Source organism: Apteryx mantelli, chromosome 8, assembly GCF_036417845.1.
Source record: "Apteryx mantelli isolate bAptMan1 chromosome 8, bAptMan1.hap1, whole genome shotgun sequence".
Taxonomy (NCBI): domain Eukaryota; kingdom Metazoa; phylum Chordata; class Aves; order Apterygiformes; family Apterygidae; genus Apteryx; species Apteryx mantelli.
In genome coordinates this window covers 14,399,725-14,424,270 of record NC_089985.1, presented here as the reverse complement: position 1 = coordinate 14,424,270, position 24,546 = coordinate 14,399,725, and the positions used below count along the sequence as shown (strand labels likewise).

Sequence of the window (24,546 nt, the reverse complement as noted above, 5' to 3'; positions counted from 1 at the left end):
GCTGCCTGTAGATTTTAATAGCTAAAAATCTCTAAAGGTTACCTTCAAGTAATATTCTTTACTCTTCACATCCTAAAGACTCATGAAAACACCCAATAACCTCCTGCTATATGGCTAATTGCTGCTCTTTAATAGCTTGCTGTCTCCCATTAGTCAGCACACAATGATTAATCCACACTGCAAAACAATCTCAGCAGACCACTTTATATTAAACAAACATATTGTAAAAGATTAGAAGCCTCGGCATTTTGTGCCTGCCCTTCTCTATCCCACAGCTCTGCCTTTCAGTCTCAATCTACCAGCTGGAACTTGAATTCCCAATTAGATATGTAGTGCTGTCTGACAACTGCTGTGCATCCTCTCCGAATAAATACAACAACATGATAATCATCATTTCTACTTCTACAGAACCAACTTCATTCCAAAGGGACCCAGTGCATCTCAAGAAAAAACACACAAAACATACAGGGAATCAAGCTGATGAGAAATCAACATCTTCAAACTGTGATACATATCCAGCTCCAGAGCGAAGTACTAATCGAGTTAGTTGTTCACAGCAACTCTTGTCCTGCCTGCCTGGACGTACGAAAGGGAAGTTGCAGACACTGTCTGTGAGCAAGTCCATGGAAACACGATGTCCTTTTGCACGCTCCAGGGTCAATGTACGCTATAATGTTTCACACCACCGAGACCAAAACAAGCTATCTGAAACCTCCCATGGCATGCAAGAGTCCTAACCAACCCTACGAGCACAGCGGATGGAGAGATGCTGTGAGCGTTTACAGAGGAAAGTGCAGCTCCTGCTGTGTTCCTTCTACGCTTTGTGTAGCCATGTCATTGATCATCAAATTATGTTGTTCAGAAGACAACTGCACAAGCCTGGAGATGGCACCTCTTCTGCCTCCAGTCTGATCTGTCCACTCAGTCTCTCAAATATTTCTCTTATGAATGGGGAGACCACCCCATATACATACAACATGAAATATAAATTATTCTTCCTGGTTCAGTGCAGATACCAAGAAGCTACGATGACTGCCTTTCCTGGGAAAAAATAGTGCAACCTGCTCCTTATCACTCCGAGTCACAAGTAACCGAAACATCTCAGATCTTGCCTTTTCAGGTTGAGGAGTGAAAGGAAATTGGGAAATGTGAATGGTGCAACATCTAAGTCACCAAGTCATCCTGCCTTTGCTATCAGGGCAAAATCACTTGACCTTCATAAACTCATCTCATTTCTCTGAAAACATCAGTCGGCATCCAGGTTGCAGTAATTTTTTACTTCTATGGAAGGCAATTTCGGAACTTTATTTAAAGCTATCACGTCCAAGATGGCCTTTGAAAAAAGCAGATCTCCTATTAGTATCTGGGGAATTGAAAAGGGCGGAGTGAAGTATCTGATGCTGGGGATTTTAAGGTTAATTGGGGAGCAGATTCCAGAAACAGAAAGGGCCCAGCAGGCCAGCTGGTGCAGCCACCTGGCTGGCTCCAAACCGTTCTCCGCAGCACGTCACCGTAGCCCAAGCACCACGGGGCATTCCACAAGGAGCTGCCTTCAGGGCACTCGCGCTTCATATATACTGGGCAGATTCATACTGAGCAGCCAAGCATCAGTTAGAGATAACATCTATAAACAAAAAATTAAAGTGGGATAAGCATTGAGATATTGGCATTGTTCAGAGACCGCAGTCACGGACGCTGTGGAGAAATCTTGGCAGCTGAATGCTGGAAAACAGACAGGGTAAGTTAAGGCTAGTTTAGAAGCTTTTCAGTTTCCAGACTCGAATCCAGATCAGTCCATGGGCTGAGCCTTGCAAATACTTGTCCTTACTCAGTGCGGTCCTAAATAAGACTGTTTATAAATAATCGTTACTTATACCTTTTCCTCTGTCTTAAAATTTATATCTAGTATTTAGATCTATCCCATGAAAAACCTTGCAGAACTGCAATCCCAGGTGACAATCTATCTAGAATAGAGAAAGCAGGATGGAGAAAGATTTGTAGACTGCTTTTAAGAAAGCTCTCCCTGTCAGCACTGAAAAAATCAGCAGCTAGTACAAAAAGAAAAAGAGCAGAGGGAAATAATAAACAAAATTACCAAAAACATATAAAGGGGAAGAGCAGAGTCCACTATAAGCAACTCCATGCAAGTAACTTGCAATAACACTCCTCTTGAAAAGACACAAGATAAATCACAAGGGGGAAGGCTCAAAAATCACTCTGCTGCAAAATCCGTATTAGACTTGTGATGTGCTGTAATGGTAACTTCCCTTTTAATGAAGCTTTAAGATATGCACAAAATCGTATCTGCATACACTCTTGCTTATGAGTTTTATTAGCTTGTGTTCTTTCATGTCTGATTCTTTAATTTCATGAAAAAAGTATAAAACAAATTGGAGAATTCCTTTTGGAAAACACAAGGATTATCCCCTCCAAAGCCTAAGCAACTTAGCTGTTGAGGCACATGTTCTTGTGTCCAGCAAAAGTCACTACCTCTTCCCTATTCCTTTTAAGTTTCTTTATATTTTCCTTTCTAAAATGCTAACTACTTGTTTTCTTCTACTCTACAGGACACGGTTAAGGAACCTGATTCATTTGGGGCCAAACTCCTGTCCTTTTCTATCGCTTTCCTGCCCACGCTCCACACTTCAACCACCTCTCATGCTGTTTTGCTGCGGGCATCCAGGGACAGGAGGGACATGTGGATTCTTCCTTATATCATGAATGAGGCAAATATCATCATTAAAGAAGCAGTCAACGTTTGACCACTACTCCCTTAACATCTGTTGGAAAAGCAAACCAAAAGCATCACCTGGATGCAAACATACATGGCAGGAAAGCATCAGATACATGACGCTCTCAAGGACACAAAAATAACCATTCACAATTCACCTTTTAAGACAGAACCAGTTTTAATTTTAAAAAGGAAATAAATAGTAGATTATAACTTTCTCTACCTGTAAGCCTTAAAAAGCCCACAACAAGGTAACAAAAATTAAGCTTTCTCACCCTTTGTCTGCTCGTCTCCTGAGCAGTGTTCATCTCAAAGCCTCAGCCCACATGTCCTTCCCCTGGAGGTGCTCAGTACTGAAGTTCTAGAACAGGTTTCTAAACAAGCTCCTTTCAATGCAAATCCCACATGGCAAAGCAAATGTTTTCTGCAAACATATGCTATGACTTAATCTAAGAAGGGATTATAAGATTTTACTCTGATCTCATCCTTTGTTTCACAGTGCAATCCTTTTGCTCTTATGCCAGGGAAGTTTTATATCAGTTGCCACATCTTAAAAAAAAAAATAATAATAATACAAATGTTTCATTCCATGTTCACAGAATTAAAAAAAAAAAGAAAGAAAGAAAAAGGAGAATGAATGTGTCTTAGACTGCACAGGCTATTTCAATGAACCTCATGTGATAGTAGCCAGACAAAAGTATCATTTGTACGGTCTTGTTGCACCTAATGGAATGGCAACAAGAATAGAAAATACAATTCATCATTTCCTAACCAAGCCTGCCATTTTCTCCTTCTGTTAGTCTCCCACAACCTCTACCCATGGAAAGATCTGTCAAAGTATTAAATAAAAGTGGAATACAATAAAAATAGTCACAGAGATCGCTCACTCTTCCCACCCACAATGCCTATGTATTACCTACACGAGAAGCCTACCACAATGCACATTTTGTACCTACTGCACACCCAGGAATGGAGCAGCACTGAAAAAATACCCACCACAGCCTGTCTGTGAAAGAGCATGCCCAAGCAGCGTTCACCTTAAACTTCACTGGAGAGAGAAGCAAGAACTGAGCGAACCAACGCACTTATTCTCCATGTTTGTGTCACTGGCTTTTGTATAGAACAAAAAGTTATTCATAACTCAGAGATTTTGGGTGCATGTGTTTCTAAAGGCAGAAAAGGAAATCTGTTTTCACATGGAAGTAGGATTAAGGCCTTACATTTCTTTAGCAAGAAACAAATATTAATAATTTGGCTAATGGGCCAGTTACTCCTAACTAAAATTTAATATTTTTTGCAATAATCATGCTTAAGTGTATAAGTACTTTCCTTCCATAGCTATAGAACAGACACACATAGCTACAGACAGAGACACATTCAGCCCCAGAGAAGCTGAGAAAGACACATTTCACGGGATGCTGTGAATGCACTAAGTGATGGAAACTCAAATCCTGCAACTCCTACTTCTCCTGGGAAAATTTATGGGGGGTGGGGGTGAGGGGGAGGATGCTGCAGAGCTTATGAAGTTCAAACATTTGCTGAACAGTGTCTTCCACAAATTAGATCCCTGACCTTCAGAAAAACGTCTACATGCACTTGCTGCTTATACAGAAAAACAAAAATTAAAGCAAAAGCAAGGTCTGCAATCAGCTAGTCTGGAAACATTACAACACTAAGTAAACAGGTGCTTCACCATAAAAAATAGCTTCCTCTAATTTCAAATTCATGTCTTAGAGTAACTTGCCCAAACATAATTTCAAACCTCTAAGAAAGTTATGAAGTTGGTACTGCAGCTCTGTAAAACTTGTCTCATTGAATCAAGCTTCCTGGCCATAAGCTTTAAAGGGTTTTAATTTTTGGCAGCAATTTCTACAAGGTGAAGAGTAACCAGTTAAGAACCCTGGAAACCATCATTTTCTATTTTAATAGCTGAACACTTCCCACACTGTCCTGCCTAAATGAGCTTTCTTTCTTCTTGTGTGATCCTTGATTGTACAAAAGGAGACTTGATTTTCTTCAGAAATAGCTCATTTAATACCAATGCACATGGATTTATAGATTTAAAGTCATAATGAACTGTTTGATGAGGCTAACCTATTACATAACGCAGGCTACAGTGTCACACTCGGTAATTTCTGGGCCGTTCTCCAATGTCTTGCTAAGCTACAGTGACCCTTCTAGAAACACATACTTTTCTTCTTTTACAAGGTCCAGCTGATCAAGAAGCTACTCTATCACTATGTTATTTCAGCACTGAAATACACTTACTGTTAAAAATGCACACCTTCTTCCTTGTTTCAGCCTCAGCCCTTGGATTTTGTTATACCATTTTTCTTCTAAAAAGACACCAAAAATCCACTTGCCTTGGTTACATTACTCACATTGAACATCTTTAACCTCTCAAGAGGGCAGGCCAAGTAATTCCTTTACCCCTCTTCTAACCCTTTCCAACTTTTAAACCATTTTCTAATTGTGATAGTGGTATAAATGCAGCCAACATATTCCACTAAGCCCTGAATTGTGACCTATATCTTATTCTTCATTTAATGACCAGTAGCAGATTGTAGCATTTAGTTACCAAAAATCTGACATCTTTTCTGCAACCCATTACCATTATAAAATAGAAATGTTTGCAAAAACACAGCACCTGATGCTGTAAGTAGATCAACCTGTTTTAAGATACACACATGGGTATTTCTTACTAAAAACAAAACCCAGAAACAGTAAAAAACCCAAAGAATTTCCTTTGGCTTAACAGCTATAGAAAAATTTCACATTAATATAACTGCTAGTTTCTAACACTCACTAGTTCATCAACAGAAAAAACTTTAGGCCTTCGGAATTGATGGAGAATAAATGAAAAGGGGTGGAGATCCCCAAGTAATATTAATAGGGGGCATTATTTGTACTATAATCTATGAAGACATTTTGAAGGGTTGTAAAGCTGAGCTACAGCAACTGACAGAAGATGTAATTATACGAGCAGCTGCATTCCAAATTTTGCCCGGATTTGCAATTTCCTGCAATTAGAGAGGAATGTATGCATCTCCATCTTATGCATTTTAAGCAAGACGTTGACTATTCGGATGCTAGCTCCCAGACGCACCTATTGTTATTCCAAAACAAATTGAAAGGGAAACCACAGAGAGGCAATGTACCTATTTTATCTAGAAATAGAAGGTCATCTTTTAATTGGGGAGGAGTCCTCTGAGGAGAAACTAAAAATACAGTTTTAATACCAGGAATGCACATAGCAGCATCCAATGAGAACAGCCACAGTCTGTTAGGGCACCTCTGTCATGTGTTTCTTTTAATTATACATTGAATTATACACTGGAAAGCACTTGGTAAGCCTTCAGAAAGGCATCCAAGCTGTTCTCCAATGGAAAGCTTTAAGATGGTAAGGAAGCAGGGTAAAAGAAATTTAAAATTTCACTAAAGCATTTGAGTACAATGATTTCATAGCAATGACCTGATCTCATACGAATGGTGATCACATTTCTGTTGACTTTTTTTTTTTTATTTTTAAGATAAACAAATCAATTTCTATTTAGAATCATTTCTCTAAATACCACATTGATAGATTGGAGTCAAGAAGATCAGTCAACCTGAAAACAAAAAAAGGATACAGCATTAAGGAAACAGGAAAAGAATGACATGAAGATTTTTCAGGTTTTTGCCAGAAAAATGCAAAGTATACCTGCAAATACTAATTTGAAACACAAAACGTTTGATGGAGCACATCACCACTGATTGCTGAGCGTACAAATGTCCATTAAAGGGGAAATTAATCCCCCTTGAGACCAAAGAAACTGTGACTGTGTGGGCAGGACTGCTGACAGTAAGGGCATTGCCCAGCTCTGCTCCTGGGATGGAGCTGCATAGGATGTACCATGGTAATGTCTCTGTGCTTGAAGAGAAGTACAAAGCACCAGGTGCTTCAGGGATGGTCTTTGGGCTGGACTGGTGAAGGACTTACCTGAGGCAACCACTCCAGAAAGAAGGCAGCTATGCTGAAAACCTCACGAGATACACATGCCTCTCACCACAAAGCTAAGGAAAAATTTCATGTCTTATAGATATTTTCTGAACTACTTGTTCCTGAGTTTTTGGCAGGAGTAATTTGCTTAACCGGTGTTTAACTTCAAAGGAGAGCAATTGAGTCTAACAAATTCAAAAAAAAAAATCTAGATGGGAGTCAAAAATGTAATGTGATTATTATATTAGAGCAACTCTGTGTAGGCAGAACCAGCCAGGGACAAATCACAAAACATCGAATGGTCTTCAAAGAAATCACCAGTTTCTGCATCACCTCTGTCCATCTAAAGAGGACTCCAGAGATCCAAGCACAAGAAAAGCAGACACGAAGCACCAGCACAAGCATTCAACAAGATGCCAGAATCACTGCAGCGCTCTGGAGCCAGGACCTCATCTAAATCTCTTCAGCTACTTCCCAAGAAGGGAGGTAAGCCCCCCGCCAGGTAACGACACCACTACCCATGGGAAGGTAGAGGAGCTCCAGACAGGAACATCAAACTTGCAGATACTTTATCACCAGCTACAGGGAGACACAGTTCGCACCTGTGAAAATCCCATATGCCACACAATTCTGAACACACAGCACATGGAATAAGAGATAAACACCTATTTCCTTTTCGAAATTTTAAATCTGCAGTCTTTTACAATAACCAAAAAAAAATCCAGTCTAATGGCTCAGCCTTTCATAGTGCATTTCTTTCTAACTACAGTTTTGAGTCATCTTTAGGCTTTTTTTAGATTTTGTAATTCAATTAAAAGATCACAAAAATTAACATAGTAATAGACACATTGAAAATTCATTATAGGAAAACCATAGTATGTCAGTGTGAGTAATTTAGACATTTGCAAAAAGGCTGTACTGCTACTTTGAAAAAGATCCTGACAACCACGAATTACAAAAGAAGACGACAGACAAGTACTGCTTCATATAATAAACTGCTCACTTATTTTTCAATTTGTTCTTCCAAATTTTTATCTTGGGCAGCAGAGACAAACACTGATGATATGAGATACTCTCTCAGATCTAAGTGACTTCCAGAGGTCTGGAGGGCACTGCTTCGTTTTAAGCAGAACTTTACCACTCTATGAAATATAAAGGTAGCCACTTGAGAAAACAAAGTGTTGTTTATGATGTGCACTTCTCTATATTATCCTGCTTTGGGAGAGCAGAATGTGAAACAACAAATTCAAGCAATGTCCATGTATATGGGGCTAAGAGAGGAATGTTTATATAAATGAATCCTCGAATAGACAGACAAGAGGAAGGTGTTATTGCCTAGTAGTTCAGATTTGCAGAAAATGGCCTTCCTTGCACAAAAATTGCAAAGAAAATGAAAAAGTGACTTTTTAGGGGTTACTTCACCCCCAAACCAGAAACATTTCCATTAGAAAATCTCCCCGATCGCCTCCAGGGGCCTCAGACTTTGTGTCACCACTGCAGAACACCCACCCTGGCACCTGCACCCGGCCCTGTGCATCCTCCTCTCTGCTTTTGGGGGAGCAGCAGTGCCTCAGGGGAGATAAAGCGCACTTCAGCAGTCCAGCCTAAACATAACGATGGCATGAGGCAAAGGAACATCAACTCCCAGGTAGTGATTTGTCTACACAAAACGTTTTCAGAGTTTCAGTGAAAAGGTGGACATTTTCTAAAGCCACAACTGTAAAAAAAAGCATTTAGTCAAAAGCAGTTTCTCATATTAACTAACAGTTTTGATGGTGAATGTCAGCTGTAGGTGGATGTGAAGCTGCCTGAATGGCCATCTTGACTCTTGCAGCAGTCAAAGGCTGAGCCCTACAGCTAGCCTGCCAGGGGAAAAAAATCTAATAGTTCCCTTACAATTTTGAGAGCACTGATAAGATGAAGTGTTAAAAGTAGTGAATTCTGAGCTCAGAAGTATATTAAACCTTTATTTGGATGCATTTCTGGCTGAGAAGAAAAGATTTGACGATATTAAATTATAGATCTATGTCAGTTTTTCTACAAGCGTAAGGGACAAAGATGCAGAAATGAGTTGGTTGCTTTTTTCTCTTATGCTCAAGTACCCTCGGCTTCAGAGCAGATGGCTGGGAGAACAAGGCCACACAAAAATACACCAAGATTTTAAGAAAAAAGGCAACTAAAAGTTAATCTTTGAATGCAGGAATGCAAACAGCCTTTTTTCCAAAAGCACCAGGCACCTATCAACTCACACAAAGCCCAAGGAATACTGCAAAGTATACAACATTTGTAACTCCTGCTCTTGGAGAAGGAACCCATCCAAGGGTCTGCCCGGAGTTGTAAAGCAAGCCAGATGGCTGTCTGGAAGTTACTGTCCTAAAAACCCACTCTGAAAGGCTCAGTAAAACACTCTAATAGCGTTTCAGGTAGAGCTGCTCTAAAATACTGCCCCTGGCTATGGTGTTTAATAGGTTCTCTGTCAGCCAGGAACTCGCTATGTCCCCAGGATACTGCCCATGTGGAGGATGACATTTGTTACTGTGGCTCACCACCAGCTAGAGAGTCTTGACTTCAGAAATTCCATAAACAACTTTGTGGTCCCAGGTACCATCAAATCCCCACCCATCAGCCTCCAACCTTCTCACGTTCAAAGGATAAAGGCAGTGCTGGGACCTGCGATCTTACAGAGCTTGCATATCTGCACATTAGGAATGTCTACTGGCATTCCTAGTCTTTGTCCATGTTTTATGTGTTTTACTTGTGAAAACTAAGTACTACACTTATTTCTTAAAAATGCACTAAAACATTTACAATGGCTACAAAACATGTTCTCTCATAGGAATGGGCTTTTTTACAGTTTATTGTTAAATAAAGCTCATCTAAAATTTATTGGAGTATAATTTTTCAGCTGCATTTACTGCCTGTTTTCATTGACTTGGTTGGTATCCAACATCTTGGCAAATAATATGAGTAAAATATTAACGCTGGTTATTGATTACATCTTAACAGATTCTGTCACCTGAGCAAACATTCTGCATTTCTGCAAAGGAGAGGAAAACTGCATCTTTTGGGAAGCAAGAAAAACTTTCACCCACGCTTACTTCAAAACGCAGAGTTCTGTGCACAACACAGAAGACAGCACTCTAGTTTTTAATGTTTCTCTTTTCCCTGAGGAGCTGAAGCTTTTCAGAATATATGAGCCCCATGAAAAATGTCAGGCTGGATAATTTATTTTCGGTTACAGTTTTTGTGTGTTTTTGAAATCGGTTTGCTGATTTAGCAACTGGTACATAGAATCCCTCTCTCACACACTTCAGCACTCTTTCAGTAATCTGCACAGCAAGTTGCATCTGCAAACAAAGAATAAATACTTAACTTTTTCATTCCCTGGTATCCTGCAAACTTAACACCAACTATTCAAGCTTGACCAACTTGTCAGAAGTGAGCAAGATTCTTTCAAAAACCTCCTGGCTCTGATTATCTACAGTAACTTTCCATGGGCTTTTACAAGCCAGACTTAAACCAGGCTAACGACAGGCTTGAGGTCTAATGAAAAAGACATCTCTGCTCAACTCAGGACAAATGTCAGGTTCTGCTGTTAAGAAGGGAAATGATGCATGGAGAGGACATCTTATCCTCCGACCAACGCAGGAGAGCACTTGCCTTCCAGAAACAATTGCCTAGATCTCCACTGTATTCTCTATGTGCACTTCCCAAAAGTAAGCAACCTCGGATCTCCTGCTGGGAATATTGATGAACAAGTGACACACAAACCATTGTAACCAAATATATAAGCAAAAAGTGAATGCAAACAGTAGGATCTCACTCCCTACTGAATAACAGAGAACCATGCTTTCAAATAACCTAAATCTGCAGTTCCACCAATAGCAAATTTAATCTGGCATTTAACTAAGAAAGAACTACACATAAAATCCATTAGCCCTGTCCCTCTTTGTCATCCTCCTGTCCATGGCCTCCATTGCTCCCTTTGATGGATGTTTCTGTTCATCTCGCTGGGTTTCCACCCCCACACCCAGACATCTGGGCCCAGCCAACCATGCATTTCCAAAAGCTGCTCTTGTGGCCTTGATAGTTCTTCAATTTCTTTTTGCATCAAAAGCTCCACTGACAGCTGCTCAGTGCTCCAGATGGAGGGTTTCAGACACAAAGTGGAACACAGAGATGCAGGGGGAAGGGGAAGGGGAAAGGGGAAAGAGAAGGAGGAAATGAGGTTACATAAGGAAATATGCTAATACGCTTTGAAATTCAAACTAGCTTCTTCCTCCTGCCCAATGAAATGCATCACCAGACCATTCCCCACTGCTCCACCACTTCCTGCACCCCAGATAGCTTGGATAATTAACTGCTCACTATACTAATATCTTCAGAATATCAGCAGAAAGCCCTGAGAACTAGAATAAACAGCAGAAATAGCAAAGATGAAATGGGAACAGTTTGCTTAAAAAAAAAAAAAAAAAAAAAAAAAAAAAAAAAAAAGCAGCTCTTGACAAACCTTTAGAGAGTTCTCTAGCGAGAGCTCAGCTGCAGCTTTGCCCCAAGCCCTGTACTTGAGGCAGCAGAAACACAACCCAGCCTGGCACCAGTGATGGTAGAGGGAACACAGCACACCAGGCCTTCAGTCCAAGGCCCATGGGCGCTACCCACCATTCTCACGAGGTAGAACAAAAATGAGCCTTTGTAAGATACTTCACTCACACACATACATACACTGGATGTGCCTTTATTTTCATGCAAGGTAGATCTGATTCTAAAATACTGAGGTCCTCACAACACAGCACAGTCACTAAGTGCTGGCAACGCCTACTAGGGAGCTACCTGGTTTTCTGTCCTTCACAGCTCTCATCCCCCCTCTTCCGATTCATTATAGAAATAGAAAAATATTGGCAATGCAACTATTTGAGTAGATAAAATTCAACACAACCTTGGTAAAAAACAAACAAAAAACACCCCCAAAACAAAAGCAACACCAGAAAGATGGAGGACTATGTTTCAGCGTCAGCCTCTGGAACAGCTTTCCTGCTTCAAATAATGAAGTGCACCAAAAACCATTCAGTCTTTTATAAGTGTAAGATCCTTTAGAAAAAAAAATCTCCTTTTCTATTTTTTTTAAGGCTTTACAAGGTCTTAAGCAGTGTGCTGTGATGAGGTGGCAGCAGCATAAAGTTCTGAGTGAACCAAAGGACTACATCAGATGGAGTGAAATCCTGTTTGCTTTTTTAATCCCTTCCATCCCCACTTGATCAGGCATCCCAGGTGATTTCTACTGCCAGCGCTGACCATACTCAGTTCCTCTCCTGTAACTCCCCTCTCCCCTACCTGCGTGAAAAACAAGAGATCATGGGCCCATATAGATTCAGCCCTTCCTCAACACCATAAGAATCACATGGGAATCTCTTCTGCTTCTCTTCTGAAACTCCCATCTCTATCAAGGCTGGACATGCAACAGTTTGGGGAGGCTGGGAGTTGCAGCATCCTCATGAATCCAGAAGCAGGGACTGTAACGGAGACACTGAATTCAGCTACAGCTCTTTAAGTACCAGAATATCACCAGTGAGCAGGAACTGAATACATAATTTTTCCCCTTCAGAAGACCATAGTATCAGTGATACTGGTTTAGGGCAGATGGCTGAGCTCTCTGCACTTTCTCTCCTGCTGTCTGTACTGCCAAGACACTCACTCCCCCGAAGAAAGCATAAGAGATCACAAAATATCTCTTTCACAGCTTGAGAAGGTTCTCAAATCCGAAGTACTTTAGGGAAACAAGAGACTTTTGGCTGGTACCTCCACCTTCAACGCACATCCCTTACTAAAACATTCTTTACATACTTTAAAAATAATATAAGGAAAAAAAAAAGTAATTTTGAAAAAAAACAGGAATGTGGGAAGAGATATGGAAAGTTGTTCATGAACTACCAAAACCAGACAGCAGTCAACAACTATGGCTCTTTGCATCAAACATTGCCTGATCAGAAACAAAGGCAAAATCAAAGAAAAACATGCAGGCTGCAATGCACTATTCCTCTCATTAAGTAGTTCTGACATAGAGCAGGACTGTAACCTCTTAAATCTCACAACTCTCAATGCTCGAGCACAACACAACCAAGCACACAACCACAGCTGTCAATACTGCTGCAGAGGGCTCCAGCTTAACGTGAAGGGAGCATGTTCAAGCTCAGATTAATGGATCTGCTCTTTCTGGGCCATGCTTCAGAGACTGACGTATGAGCCCACCCAACATATCACCATTTGTTTTTAAATGCTAGTGAAGACAGAGAATCCCCAGTTACAACATCCTATGCTTTGACAAGAGCTCAGTAGGGCACGAGCATTTATGTGACTAAAACTAAAGCTATCATCATTTGAAGTCAAATACTCTCTGCATTCCAGGCTGGGGTTGCTGAATGTTTAACACAGTCTGAAATCAAAACCTCTCTCAAATAGAGTAAATAATAAATGAAATACTTGGAAAAGAAAAACAAACAAACAACAAGTTCTCTTGGAACTAGATATCTTCTTTTACACTTAATGTTTCTGAGTAGGGAAAAATTTTTAAAGCTTAACCATTTCATTCAACTTTTTGATCATTTACAAATCCCCCAAATGTCACCAAAGAATAAGTATTTGCCCCACACTGAATGGAAAAGAACACCAAAAAAAAAAAAAAAAAAAGGGAAAGAAAGCCCAGTATTCAGATCACACCTCTGCCAATACAGATATGTCATATGCTTCCTCTCCTCCAAAATACTGAACACATTACTGCCTATAAATGGATATCAGTAAAAATGTCACATTAATCAGGATTGCACAAATCACCTGACTCCCACGGCAACATTTAGTTGTCTTCTAGTCAATGTCCCTAAAATGGGAAATGATTTCAGGGTCATTCCAGCACACAGTCAAAGAACTCCAGTGTGATAACCCTCTACTCCAGCGCAAGGAGCGCTAATACAGTTAAGTGTTCCTTGTTCAGAAATCCTTTCACACATTCAGTCACCACCACTTCCCCTCCCTGTGCTTTTTCCAGTTCAACTTTTTTTTTTTTGAGTTAGGACAGGGAACAGAACTGTATATAACATTCCAGGTACAGAAAAGGATATTTTCAGCTTTGTTTTCTTCTGCTTTCCTAACAGTTCTTAGGATTCAATTCACTATTTTTGACCACTGACATTTCCATAGAACTACTGTTAAAACCCAAGAGCTCGTTCCCATGCCATGACAATTAGTTCATGAAAAACATGTATGTAAAATTAGGATTCCCCCTTCAAATGCATTTTCTTAGGTTTATCTCCATGCAATTTTATCTGCTCTTTTACCACTTAGCTACTTAGCACCACGAAGGCCCTCAACAATCCTTTGCTGTTGTGCTGTACATTTACTATCAGTGATGTAGTCTCATCTGTCAGCTTGGGCATCTCACTATGCAGCTACCCTTCTCCAGACTAGCTATACAGATGTTGAACAGCACAGGCGTGTGAGGCTCCACTGGTGACCATCACCTACTCACCAAAATGATCACAAACACCTGCTCTTTGCTCCCTACTTCCTGATCTGTTGTTTGCTCTAGGGAAAAAGGAAAGACAGCCACGTTGGCAGTTTATTTTTGCTGAGAATCTTTTCAGGGACTTTATCAAATGTCATTTGTAAATCAAGTAAACCACGTCAATCCAACCTCCCTTGAAGGAACCAGTGAGCATGTGGGCAAAGAGCTCCAACAGATTTTTAAATCATGATTCCTCTTCGGAAAAAACTGTGCTGTCTCTTCCGCAACATACCACATTTAATCATGTGTCCTCAGTTCTGTTCTTCGGAATAGTTTCTACTCAATTGCCTAGTACAGGCAACAGGCCTACTGGTAACAACAGAAATAATTACTCTGTGGATTATCATGTTTTTTGTGAAGTACAAGGTAGCAGGCACAAGAGCTATAACAAGCTGTTCTATCCTTCATATGGGCATACTTGTGAGAGTCAAGATAATTTCCAGGTGTCTCAGTATCCCAAGATACAAAGTTAGAGACAATGACCGCTTTAGCTACTACCATATCTTCTCTTTGCTTGACTAAAGAGAGAATACAGAAGGAAAGATTTGATAAGCTTATTTCTCTAGGGAAGAGATTGGAGGGGGTAGAACCATACAATTTAGAGAAGAGTCTGCATTCATAAAGCATTCTGACTGTGGGGAAAAAGACCGACTACTGGCACAAAGCATCACGTAAGCAGCACTACTGATAGAAGTAAGGGTTGATATAAAAAGGATTGATGGAGAGTCATCTGACCTCCAGCATTCCAAAAAATGCTGTCATGTAGTATTATAAAATGATTCTGTTCTGTGGGGTGTAGAAGAAAAGGCACTTGTGATAAACCACCCTTTTAACAACACACTAAGATGCACTCCATTTGTTTCCCACGGTTACACACTCAGTGACATTCACTGAATTTCAGAAACATTGGAACTTGACCAGTCATCATTCAAATCTAAACAATGCATCTATTTCAATGCACAATGAAGATTTCCTTGGTTATTATTTTTGGATTTCATTCCCTGATTTACGCATAAAAAGTTACCTTATTATTATTATTTAATATTAGGCATAATATTTAACAGCACTTATACTGCTATATATAAAAGGAGTCAGAGCATATCTTGCTTTAGAAATCATTCATTGGAAAATTTATTTTTAGATTTCAAAATATCATTTGCTCTGCTATGTTCATGCCAGTTTTCCCATAAGAGCAACCAAATCAGACCATACTAAAGTCCTGTCTAGGCCAGTATCCCATTGCTGACAGTGACCAACAGCAAGTGCCTAGAGAAGAGTACAAGACCAAGGCAAATACACTGAGATACTTCCTCAGAATAGTCCCCCAGCCTGCAATGATTTGTACCCCTGCAACTTCCTAAGCTTATAATTCATATCTGTATATTTAATAGTTTTTGATGGATTTCTTCTTCCAAGAATTTGTCCAACAGATTTTGAACCCATGTAAACTGTTTACATCCATAGTGTCCTCTGCGAAGAAGTTCTGCATACTTTGTGAAGCAGCAGCTCCTTTTGCCTGTCTGAAGCCTATTCCAGCTCATTCCTTATTCTTACGTAGGGAGAGAGAGTAATCAGCTGTTCTCCACATACTTTTTCCATGCCAGACCCTTCAGAACTCTTGGGCAAATGCCTCCTGATCTGACAACCTGCTATTGTTCATTTGTTCAACTGAACTATAATCCTATCTATCAACACTTCAATCTAAGAGACACCCAAAAATTCTCCCAAAATAACATAGACACAAAATGTTGGTGCAGAGATCTTTTTGTTACTGCTCTGTGTGCCCCAACTGCTCCTTTCACCTCTCGATCATCCACTGGTTCCACAGACTCTCTGGTACTCTTCTCTCCCCTAGAGGCATGAAAAAACTACTAGTTTTTATGCCTGCAACTTCATCAGATCTTCTCCTCATGCCAGATTCACCTTCTACATCTACATCAACAGCTCCTTTACTATCCCCCGCTGCCCTCTCCAGCTCTTTCCCTGTATCTCCCCAACATCAGTGAATGCCACATACACTTCTTTCACAGCACCTGCTTTTCCTCAGTCAGCCTCCATCTCACACATCTTGCACTCAGTCCCTTCTCTCACTTTGCAGGTTTCAGCTCCCTTCTTATGCCTTCCCCCCTCAGTCATTTCAAAGACTACTCACTCAGTGAAAGGTGACAAGCTCTGGCCTCTCTCTTCCTCTTTTTCCTGTGAATACTCTTATTTTTTCTCACTATAAGCATTACTGACACCTCCAATCTGCTGCCTCTGTCTCTTCCAGGGGCTGCCATGATTTCCTCCTCCTCTTTGCTCTCTGCTGCAACCCCTATCTTCTGATGCCTTCTTTCCTTCCAAAAGTAGGAGCACTTACTGTGTTTCTGAATGCTGCCTCTCTGGGACAGATGCCTACTTTGTGTTTGAAACAGCACCTGGCATGCTCTGGGCATAAACAGACAAGTAATTGTAGATTGACATCAAGACTGCAGCAAGGCTGATACAGAACAGCAATAGTGAGGCTGCCCTAGGATGGGCTGTAGCAACACAACTGAGAAATACAGAATCTGAAAAGGCTCTTGTGATCAAGAAAGCCACCCAAAATCTTACCTTCTCATACCACGCAGACTTACGATGAGTTACAAGCTCCTGCAGTTGGTCATGGACAGTCATTAGATCTCTGGATAATCTGTCAATTTTCCCCGTAAGACTGCCAGCCCAGTGGCAGCAGAAGTCCACCTTTGATAGCGTGCTTTTCTTTGTATGAGCATCCTGGGACTTGCACATACTTCCCTCTTCAGACATGTTATCTAACACAGTTTCCTAAAGGAAAAATAATAAAAGTTACTAACTTTTTAGCATGAGTGAAAATGGATTTCCCCTTTTCCCCCCTTATCCTCCCAGTAATTTGTAACTATGAATGCACTGCTGTCATCTCAGGATACAGTTGCTCCACAATTTCAAAGTTATTTTAACAGATAACATCTTCACTTAACTCTAATGTATTTCTAAGCTAACAAAAACATATGTTGCTAACCTACCTTATTTTAGGAAGCACTGCATACTGTGAGCTACTCTCCACTGCTTTTACTAAAGTATGAGTGACATTCATGAGACACAGAGAGCATCTGCAGAGGCTCTAGATATGCCCCTTCCATTCACTCTCTGAGGCTGGATGCGCTTTTATGGCTTTTTGTAACAAAGCGATGACCAGCACAGAGATATGCGCTTAAGCTGTTCAGGAGAACCCCATCTGGTATGTGGACAAAGTGAGTTATAACACCCACAGGACAACTCGTGTCCATGTAAAACTCTACAAAATGAGGAACTCCTAGAGAGTCCCAGTACTGCTGGGCAGTAGCTCCGTCAGCTCTGTTTGAACCTGGATCATGCAACTGGTTCTGTAATTAATTCTGCAGCTGCTTTCTGAGATAGCAACAGTTATCTGAAATACTCAAAAAAACAAACAAACAAAAAAATAAGTTCAGAATCCTCAGTCCTTGAAAAACATGTACCTACGCACTGTGGTGCAACAGAGTATGAAGAAACACACTGTTTTCAAGCCAGGACAGCATAACTAAAGCACTCAGACCCCCTCACTCACATAGTATTAAATGTTTTTTTCCATTTTGATAAGAAAATTTGCAGAAGACATCAAATAAGAGAGGTGGCAATCTCTTCTAAGAACATGGCTAGAAATCAAAATTATCTTTATAAATTGGAGAAATGATCTGAAAGCAGTAAGAAGAAATTCAGCAGAGTTGTGCAGCAAGGTCTACACATGGGTGAAGAAAAATCAAATGCATAATTACTGGCTCAGCAGCAACACTGCTGGAAGGGATGTCAGAAAACCAGACAGAAGTCACCAATGTGATACTGTTAAAAAAACCTCAAGTACCATTTTAGGAAGTATAAACTCAAGTCTGTGCAACAGAAGAGAGCTGATTGTAACACTGAAGTACAGGTGAGGCACCTGAAGTTAAACACAAGACAAACTGGACAGAAGATCCCATATGGGAGCAGCAACAACCATCAGAAGTTTGAAGGATGACCTACCTATAAGGGGACACTAAAAGAACCACTTTTGTTTAGCTTAAAAACAAGGACTGGGAAGGCAGTGACATGCTAACAGGCCTTGCTGATATAAAAGGTTGCTTTAAAGAGGATGGGAATCAATTTTTCTCTCTCTCTCTCTCTCTCTTTTCTCTGCAGGTAGGTTAAAAACTGACTTAAGTAACAGCAAGGGGCTTTAAGGCTGATTATGAGGAAAAACTTTTTAAGGTAGCTGAACAGCAAAAGACACGCTATAAAATCTCCTTTCTCAGACAGCGTCAGCATTGCAAACTGTCACAAATCACTGCTTGAGACAAGCAGCTTGGTGCTGACCACAGGAATGGCTTGTGATGATGCGGACATGTTCTGGACACACACAGTCCAACAGACTGCACGGAAACAACAGTGCCTGGCGTGGATAAAAGAGACTCGCTCCCGTGTTCGTCCTGTCCAGGTGCAAAGGATGGGAGGGCAGTACAGAAGGGACAGAAAAAAACCACAGCCAGGTCTGGAGACAAGGAGAAGAGAATAAATAAAATAGCAATATACTTTCATTACATAATTAAGAGAGTTTCTTAGTTCTTGGAGAGATATCAAAATTATACAGAGTTGTTTTTTTTTTAATTTGAAATTCATTAAGTGAGAGAATCTTAAAGTAATATTTTGTTAATTTATTAGAATTACTGCACTCACTCCGGTTGCTGTAGTTATGTCAAACTCTGGCCCAAGGCAATTGGTTTGTCTTCCTTTAAATGTTACATTTAAGAGCCAATATACTTGCCCTTTTAAGTCAGGGACTTGTGCCACAGCCTGTCACTGAAAGCAGCAGTTGAATGCCTCCTTCAGAAATAAAGGGGTGGTAATGAAGTCCCTTGCTGGTTTCATGGAGTCGCTTTCATCCTCCTTTTGCAGTTTGCTTCTCTGCATCTGGTGTAGCATATGCGACTGTGCAGAAGAAAGGGGTTGGCTGAACAGTGAAGAACATGGAGAAAGAAAATAGGGAAAAATGGGGGAAAGCAGGAGGAAAGGGGGTCAGGACAGCAACGGGGAACATATCCCTGTACCCCGACACAGGGATAAGATAAGCATAAGGCAGAGGCACACACTTCCACATGCATTAGAAGTTGTTTTTTCCTCACCATTTTCGCAAAAAGAAAGCAGACTAAAACATAATTGAAACTTTCACAAAATCCTATTAATGGGGACTGATCATGAATTCTTGGTGGCTGAAATTATTTATGCTCTCCTGAGGTTGACAACAGTGCATTAACTTAAAAGCAAATTGGTCCACTTCCCAAAATGAGGAGGTGAGGAGGAGGCGGTGCTTTCAAGAGCAATGGACCATGCAGCCTCCTACTTCTTTTGATATAAGATACAGCAAGTTGAAGGTAGCAGTCTTAGTTGTAGCAGTAAGTACCTTTAAGGCTACAAAGTAAAACCCAGTCCTCCTTTTTCAATTTTATCTCAGAATTTCTGAAGTTCTCTATTCCTGGTCTTCATTTGAAGTTAAAACCCTTACGTTTCTGAAAATGGATTAAAATCTTTCTTTTCTGGTACTTAAAAAATTATTCAATATGTTTTGATAACATAACTGAAAATAATCAATCTCAGACTTTAAAGTTGGTAAGGAAATATCATTAATAGCAAATTTTAGAAAACTAGCTAGTATCTATATTTAGTAGTAATGTCTGCTTTATCAAATCTGAAAAGTTGCTTTTAAAAATAATAACGTTAAAATCATCTGACAACCTAGAACTAAGAAAGCATGGAAGAAAATTCTCTTGACAGCTTGCTGCACTTGGGAAAAAAAATGAACTGAGCATGCAAAGATGTAGAGATCACCAAGGAGCTGTTTTCCTACAGACTCGTACAAGCTCAGCTGCTGAATCAGGCAAAGAGAAGTCTGAAAGACTTACCGATTTCAGATCATTAGCTGGTGGATCCCTAGCAAGATTGAGGAGCCCAGTGTGGCATTAAGTCTTTTACATCTTCCATTTGCAAATGCTGAAGGATGCATTACTAGTTTGTGGGAAAGTCCTTCTGATTTTTTTTTTTAAAGATTATTAATACTCTTTTAATACTCTATTAATACCAAAGTTCATCAGCACCCGAGCCAGACGCGAGGTTTCCCCAGAGTTTGTAAAGGCACAGATAAATCATGGGAGAGGCAAAGGAAAAGGGAACACTTTTCCAAAAAGTAACTGCAAGTGAGCTTGTAAACTGAGGGCCATTGAACAGATTATTTAAAGGTCAGGAAAAAAAAAAAAAAGATTCGTAGAAATATAATTCCAAATAACACATACTCTTATTAAAGCTCTTTTCAAACACTCAAAAATCAGAAAACAGCAAGACTCAGACTGCTTTTCTAAGAGGATATGTGACAAAATTCTGTGGAAGAAATGTGATAATACACCTATCATCCTTTCAACCTGGGCCTCTCCCATTTAAATATTTATAGCAGAATGCCAAGTCAATACTTTATTCAATCCAGTTTTAGGTAACAGGTTAACAAATACTTTGTTGAATGGCTCTTGCAGGAACAACTGCTCATACTCAAGTGTTCTTCCTATTCTTTCCTATTACAGATAATGCTTTAGAAAGCAACTTTGCAGCAAAGCAATTTTAAACCCTAATGAAGTAATCTCTTTCACTTATTATTAAATCTGCTTCCTTCTCAGAATTTTTCCCACTTATATTTGTGAAAGCCAATCTAGTAAACCTTTACTATTCCTATTTTAAGATATGCCACGCTTGTGAGATGCATTAATTTTCCCTGTTGTTTCACCTTCATTAATTTGTCTAGTTCCTCATTCTGCGATTCTTTAAACTTAACCCCCAGACAGTGCTCTCTCTTACAAACCTCGTGCTCATCACTGTGAATGCAGCACCTCGTGATTCACTGGTCCCAAGAATCCCGTTTCATCTGCTGTCACGCATCTTGTTCTGACCGCAGCCGAGGTAGGATTTGGTCCCCAGCCTCCTGGCAGACGGTCCTCCCGGCTCCCTGTCCCGGCTCCCTGCCTCACTCACACCAGGGCAACTGCTCAGCCGAGCGCTCAGTAGTGGCTCAGTCAAAACAAACTGGGTTAAGGAAAGTGCTTACCTTTAAAGTGTTTCAGCAAACCCTAATCATTCTGGGTTAAATGAGCTCAGGAGCTACTGCCAGCAAATCTGAGAGGACAAAACTCTACCATTCTGGACAGGCAGGGATGACACCTGCAGGCAGACTGGTAATCCCTTCGCCCAGAACAGGATACACAACTGCTGCCTTCAGTTCTTACAATCATATGAAGTAGATCAAGTTAGCATCCCTATTTATGAATGACAACGTTTTCCTTTACGAATAATATCAGGTATCCCTGTTGCATTAGGACCGTCCGTGTACATCAACTTCTTTCATGTCTAAAATTATATTTTATAGTACTGAAGAAGGTGGCTCTCTATCCATGCTGACTCTGCAGGTTTGCTGAAGAATCACCTTATGCTTCTTTCTGGCAAATAGGAACTTGTTCTCTGCCACCGCAGTATTCCCACAAGATGCATTTCTTTGCCAGAATAGAGTAAAAGAAACTGTCTGAAGCAAGGACTGGGGAAACATTGATGGAATGAAGGTATTAACTCAGACCATGGCCTGAGTGATCTTCTGGCCGCTATTTGCTCACAACATAATTCCACATTAAAGACTACCAACTCAGCCACGATAGAAAGGTAGGCAGCATCTGAGCCAAAAGGTTAGCTGGTGGCTATGTCAGGAAAAGTCAGAAAACTGATATTAGATCAAGTGATAAAAATGGATTTAGAGAAAAGAACACATCATAATGGGGCCAAGCATATCAGGGTTCTGTCAGAGCAACACATCTGACAATTAAAGAACTCAGACAAGATAAAAGTTGGGTAAGTGCAACAAGAATGCAAACAGGGAGGAGGGCTGCACAGTAGATACTAAACTCCCATCAGTATTAAAAGATTCAAGAACCAGAGTAAGGAAGCTGTATCAGGAATATGTTACTAACACTCCCCACAACCATCTGGAAGAACTGGGAATAACCACGCAAGAACCATCCCATTCATCAGATCACCAATGCAAAATGTGGGTTAAATAGAAAGACAAAGCTACTGTATCCTCAAAGCACATCTCATTCCCATACACCCTACAGCATGCAGGAACACAACCATCACCAGCAAAACGAAAATGGCAGAATCACCACACAGCCTGTTCAACAAAAACACCACTGCGCTCAACCCTGATTTAATGTGCTGGTCAGGTTTTTTGCAGATGTTTATTTTGGACTTAACTCCAGGACACACGTAAACACATCAACACCCACAATACTCCCCACACTGTACAACACGTCGGGGCTAAGGTTTTGGTGGATACACTGAAAAGCCATTGCACTTGCAGTTACATTTTGCCTGTATGACTTTGGAGCCAGGTTTATTCTAGTGTTTATGCTGTCCAATGGTAGATAAATAAAGATGGTAGATAAATAAAGCAAAAAATTAATGGTGATATGCAGGTCTGTGGATTAGAAGTATTTTTCAAGACCTGTGAGGTAATTTTACACTCCTTTGCCTTGCTTTCCGTGTAGGCATACAAGGCATATTGGCAATTAATGGTCAGCTCACTGATTCTCAAAATTTTGTAAATTCATACAGCTAATGCAGTGTTCTGAGGAATTACTTTCAGCAACTGTAAATGGGCAAAACTTGTACAAAGAAGTGAGATGGATGTTACCATTTATACTCACTTGAGAAATCGTAAGATGCACAGAGGAAGGTTTATTGATTTTCTTACGATCGTTCAACACAGTTCAAGGGGAAATCTGCAATTTCAACACACTATTTGGCTAGGAAGAATGAAGTTGTTTTCAATATCAGTTGCTTGCAAATTCAGTTGTTCTCAAGTCTGCAATAAACCGTCAAGTCCCTCTTCTGAAGAGCCATTTAATTTTAACAAAATGTACGCTTACTATGTTTAAAAAAACATTAAAGAGATGAAGATCAGGCATTTTCATTTGTGTTGACTGTATGAAATTTTGCTACTCTTCCCTGCAACTCCTCTGCTTAGCTGAGTAAGTCTTACTGAAAAAAACTGAGTGATGAAGGTGAACTAAGAAAGTATACTTTACTTTACCAAAGCCTTTTTTTTCTTTTTCCTCAAAATACTGTTGAAAAGATGCTTTACAGCATGTATTTTTGTGGGAAGGGACCTTTGGAAGTGGTCAGCTATTTGTTAGATTGGAGAAAGCTGCACTCTTTAAAATCAGTTTGATTCCTTACCATCCACCGCCAATAAACTTGTTCCAGTTGCTTCCACTCCAGAAAGGCTTCTAATTGTATTGTTTCAGACTCCAGAAACTGTAACAGCTACAGAGAAGGAAACAAAGGAAAGAATATCAGGTAACATTAGTCATTTGTGAACTGAATGAAATGTATGTTTGGTCTGAATTATAAAAGAGACTCCCATGAGAGAGTGATATTATTATTTCAGTGGTATATGGAACCCCCAGAGTGCTATTTCATAGGAGCATTGTAAAAACAGCTGTGCAAATGCAAACCAAAACACTCATTTCCCAACATCACTAATTATTCCTCACCCCAGTTATACATCCATATATGTGGAAGCTGATGTTTGTGGGGTTTCCATATTATTTTGAGGGATCAAAGGAACATAATTCACATACATTAAAGCCTAGATGCATGTACATCTTTGAATCTTCCATGCTTTTTGACTACCAAAATAAGCTATGTTTCTCCAAGAGTATCTTTTTGATCTACCCATTCACTTACATTATCCAACTTTTAGGGTCTAAACACCACTTTCTCTTCCAGGCCGTGCACAGCCTTTTCACTCAGCTAAAACTGAGGCAATTGGCCTTTAATTGTATCGCCTCATACTCAACAGTAATAACACCAGCTGTGGTACCCAAGTATTTCCACTACTCCAAAATATCTTTCCCAAGCTGCTCACGCTCATGGAAAGAACTCACAACTCCAGTGTCTCATCTCCCACCTGCCTCCTCCCCCAAAACCTTTCCTCCCTTATTCGGATCACTCAAACTGAGATGATCTCTGATGCTGCAAAAGAGCATGGATGAACTCTCTAAAAATGTTACGTATTTCATATAGCCAAATTTGTCAGACCCTTCACATGAGGAATCCCCCTACTTACCTGAGAGCACTTGAAGAAGTGAAAGGGGTTGTGTTCTAGTAACAGAATTTGTAAATATTTTATAAATATAT

General features: G+C 40.2%; 1 protein-coding gene across 1 annotated transcript in view; it reads right to left on the bottom strand.

The window, feature by feature from the left end:
• Nucleotides 1-24,546, bottom strand: part of TEDC1 (tubulin epsilon and delta complex 1) — a 77,514-nt gene that overhangs the window by 4,612 nt on the left and 48,356 nt on the right. Inside the window, 2 exon segments of the mRNA XM_067300658.1 lie at nucleotides 16,861-17,073; nucleotides 23,584-23,670. Of these exon segments, the coding sequence (XP_067156759.1) occupies nucleotides 16,861-17,073; nucleotides 23,584-23,670 (300 nt within the window).